This window comes from Otolemur garnettii, unplaced genomic scaffold (assembly GCF_000181295.1).
Source record: "Otolemur garnettii isolate 467f Iridium unplaced genomic scaffold, OtoGar3 scaffold00140, whole genome shotgun sequence".
In the NCBI taxonomy this organism is placed as follows: domain Eukaryota; kingdom Metazoa; phylum Chordata; class Mammalia; order Primates; family Galagidae; genus Otolemur; species Otolemur garnettii.
In genome coordinates, this window is record NW_003852535.1 from 4,952,228 (window position 1) to 4,956,126 (window position 3,899).

Below are 3,899 nucleotides of genomic sequence, written 5' to 3' on the forward strand. Positions count from 1 at the left end.
AAGGTGGCGGGTTCAAATCCCCAGCCCGGGCCCGCCAAACAACAATGATGGCTGCAACCAAAAAATAGCCGGGCGTTGTGGCGAGCGCCTGTAGTCCCAGCTACTCGGGAGGCTGAGGCAGAAGACTCGCTTGAGCCCAGGAGTTGGAGGTTGCTGTGAGCATGATGCCATGGCACTCGACCCAGGGGTATAGCTTGAGGCTCCGTCTCAAAAAAAAAAAAAAAAAAATGTAGAATCATGTTCTATACATACTGTTTTGCAACTTACTTTTTTCCCAGAGACATTTTTCCATACATATGTGTATAATTACCTTAATTCTCTTTTAATGGTTATAGATGACTCCACTAGATCAGCACCTTTATTTAACCTTGTATTACACAGATGATTAGGTTGTTTCTAGTGTTTTGATAATTACAAAATTTGTGGTGGCAATATTAGCTGGGTGTTGTGGGCGCCTATAGTCCCAGCTACTTGGGAGGCTGAGGCAAGAGAATTACCTAAGCCCAAGAGCTGGAGGTTGCTGTGAGCTGTGACGCCATGCCACTCTACTGAAGGTGACAAAGTGAGACTCTGTCTCTAAAAAAAAAAAAAAAGTGGTAATAAAAATCTTCATATAGCTATCTTTGCATATTTGTAGACGTATTTCTTTTTGTAATCCAGTTTTAAAAGTGAAACTGTTAGGGCTAAAAGTATAAATTTTATATAATAATAACTATTACCAAAAAAGTTGTGCTAATTTATATTTCCACAGAAGTATATAATCTGTTCCCCACAGTCTCTCTGATGCTGGGTATTGTAAATATTTTTATCTTTGCCAATCTGATAAGTGGAAAGAGTTACCTTATTGTTTCAATTTGCTTTAAAAAAAACAGGGTCTCACTCTTATTCAGGCTGGTCCTGAACTCCTGGCCTCAAGTGAGTCTCTTGCCTTGGTCTCCTCCAAAGTACTAGGATTATAGGTATGAGCCAACATGATCTGCCTAAATTTACTTTTTGTTAGTGAGTTTGGGTATTTTTTTTTTATTATTATTTCAGGTTAATGTGAGGGTACGAACAACTAGGTTACAATGTTTGCACTTGTTAGGTAGAGTCCCTCTTGCGTCTTGCATCCAAAAGGTATACCACATACCTTTACATTGTGCTCATTAAGTGGGAGCACACCAATCCTAAGTTTGGGTATCGTGTCAAGTTTACTGGTTCTCTCTACTTATTTTTTTTATACGACCTGCCTATATTAGTGTCCCTTACCAGTTTTTAAAATTACTTTGTCTTTTCCTTAGTGATTTATGTGAGTCGTCTTTATACTTTCCTATATGTGTTGCAAGTAATTTTTTCAGAGGAATAGAAGGGATATTAGTGCTGATCTGTGCAGGCATCTACTACCTGCCCTGGACATAGAGTTACAACTGCATTTATCTTCCAAGAAAACCAGTGGGAGGAACTATACCCTCTTGCAACAGTGAGTCAATTGGGAAGGAGTTATCTAATATGCTATGCTATTGTCCACCTCTAGCACTATCAAGCAACAATCGGGTTGCCAGCCCCAAAACATAAAGCAGCAACTTCAAAGAGGGAGTAATGGGATATACCACCAGATCTAATCTCTGATAGTGAACCTAGGTCATGTACTTTTCTTAATCAAGTTACAGATACCAGCTTGTTTCATAAGGAATGGAAATACTCTCTGGATAACACTCACCAAAAAAGAGTCGAATGACTTCAATTCCAAGATAAAGGAGGAGCATCACCACATCTAGCACTAAGTTGGCCGTTGGATATGGTAGCAGAAGACCTGCCAATACATAAGCCAGAGTCTGCAAACAGCATACAACATCACCCACAAGAACTGCCGCACTTGGAAATAAAAAAGGACATCAGCCTCAGCTTTCCATGAACTAGTTAGTGAGAAATGGGCATTATTGCAGCTGCAGGATATACTAACTCATACTGCAACTAAAAGACTGTGGGGACTCCCACTCTTCAGATAATTGGATGTGCATGTGTACAGGACACTAAAGAGTTTCTGAGTGTCACCAATGGGCTTAAAGTGGAGTTTGGCAAAAACAAGTGATATAGGAAGAGCCACAACAGAGAAACTTGCATTTCCCCAGCACAAGAAATTCTTGCTGAGGGGCTTCCTACAAACTCATTCTCAAAGAAGCCACCTGATGAAGTGATTTCTGCTTTGTACTGAAAAAGAACTGCAGATGGCAGAAAAGAAGGTAAAACAAGAAGGTTCTCGGTGACAGGTGGTTCTGGGCTGAAGTGGGGAAGGGATGTTGGGGCCTTACCTTTATACAGAAATATGAAGAGTTCCAGCAGGAAATAGGTAGCATAATACCACCCGTTCAAAAAGAACAGGATTTCCAGAGGCGTTGAGGACAACCGTTTACCTGAAAAGAGCATAAAGAAGTGGGACCGGAGGGAGCGCTACTTGATCTCTGTTCCTTGCACGGTGCAGTGTCTAACTTGGAGAAAACACAAGGACGCAGCTAGCGGGACCCGCCACTTTTCTGATTGCTGATAATGAGGTGGCGGAGGCTAGGAGGTGGACGCGAAAGGGGCTTCCTTCACTCCCCTTCTTTCCCGGGAATCACCGTCTAACTCTACTCTTTCGGTTTCGGGGGTGAAAGTCAAGCGGTAACTCGGAAGAAATCACAGCTGAAAGGTTCCTCAAAGATCCAATCCCGCCACTCGCCGGGAGGGGAAGCAGAACACAGAAACCAGCTTGGCCCGTTCCATGCCAACCTAGAATAGGCCAGCCAAGGACTTGGGGGTGTCTGAGACCCGCACCTCGAGTCCCTGAGCACCCAGGGTGGGCGGGGCTGCGGAACCCCGCTTTGGGCTAAGGAGCAGCGATGTTCCCAACAGTCAAAGACAGAGGGTTGATGTCGAGCTCTGGGGCAGGGGAGCACCGAAGGGATAGGGGCCAGCGACTCACACACCTCCGGAATCTCACCTCGCGGCGCCATCTTCTGTCCCCATGGAAACTGCGTACGCGGCTACAGCCGCTCCCGGAGCAGCGAGGCGCTGCCGGAAGCCGGGACGGAGCGGCCCGGGCTTCGGGCCCCTCTCCCCGCCCGCCAGACTCTATGGTCACCTGGGCGGGGGCGATCTCACCTCGGCCCCGAGTGGACTTGGCTTCCATGTCTCCTTTCTCAACCTAGGGGAGCACAGTGGCCACCCACGAAGCCGCCGTCCGCAGAACTCCAGGGGCAGCTCTCGGGCTCCTCCCCCGGGTTACAGTCGTTGGACAGAAGTGGCCAGTTGTGACTGTGTGACCAGCCGATTGGCCCATAGACGCTACTCCCACAGTTTTCTTTTCCTCTCTTTTCTTTTTTGTTTGACACAGAGTCTCACTTTGTCACCTCAGTAGAGTGCTGGGGCATCACAGCTCACAGCAACCTCAACTCAAGCGATTCTCCTACCTCGGCCTCCCAAGTAGCTGGGACTCCGGGCGCCCTCCACAACGCCCAGCTATTTTTAGAGACGGGGTCTCTCTCTGGCTCAGGCTGGTCTCAAACTCATGAGCTCGGACGATCCACCTGAAAGTGCTAGGATTACAGGCGTGGGCCACCGCGCCCGGCCTCAGTTCTCTTTTTCGTCTGAAAATGAGAAATGGTTCTTTGCAAATGCCGGTAGGGTTTAGCACCACGCAGTTAAGAGACCAAAATGAGTCGGAAATAAGAGCCTCCTTTCCGGGGGCACAAATGAATAAGGACAAGAGAAGATTAAACGTGATCACCACGTGACCCACAAAGTGCCGTGGGCGTTGAGAGGGCACAGTCCTCCCAGGTGGAAGCTGAAGGAAGTTTCTTGTGATGGCTTCTGACCTGGGCTCTGAAGCCTGATGACAGTTTAGAGCAGTGAAAGCCTGTGGCTACCGGTAGGGGAGTGCA

At 47.1% G+C, this 3,899-nt stretch overlaps 1 protein-coding gene across 3 annotated transcripts in view; it reads right to left on the bottom strand.

Moving 5' to 3' along the window:
- Positions 1-3,216, bottom strand: part of TMEM216 (transmembrane protein 216) — a 5,338-nt gene extending 2,122 nt beyond the window's left edge. The window contains exons 1-3 of one of the 3 annotated variants that reach the window (XM_012810673.2): positions 2,960-3,216; positions 2,292-2,393; positions 1,700-1,792 (exon numbers count right to left, since the gene is read on the bottom strand). In XM_012810673.2, the coding sequence (XP_012666127.1) occupies positions 1,700-1,792; positions 2,292-2,393; positions 2,960-2,972 (208 nt within the window). In that variant the 5' untranslated portion in view covers positions 2,973-3,216. Of the gene's footprint in view, positions 1-1,699; positions 1,793-2,291; positions 2,519-2,945 lie in introns of those variants that run through there. The other 2 variants (XM_023518438.1, XM_012810672.2) reach the window with 2 other exon arrangements.
- Positions 3,217-3,899: the final 683 nt, after the last annotated feature.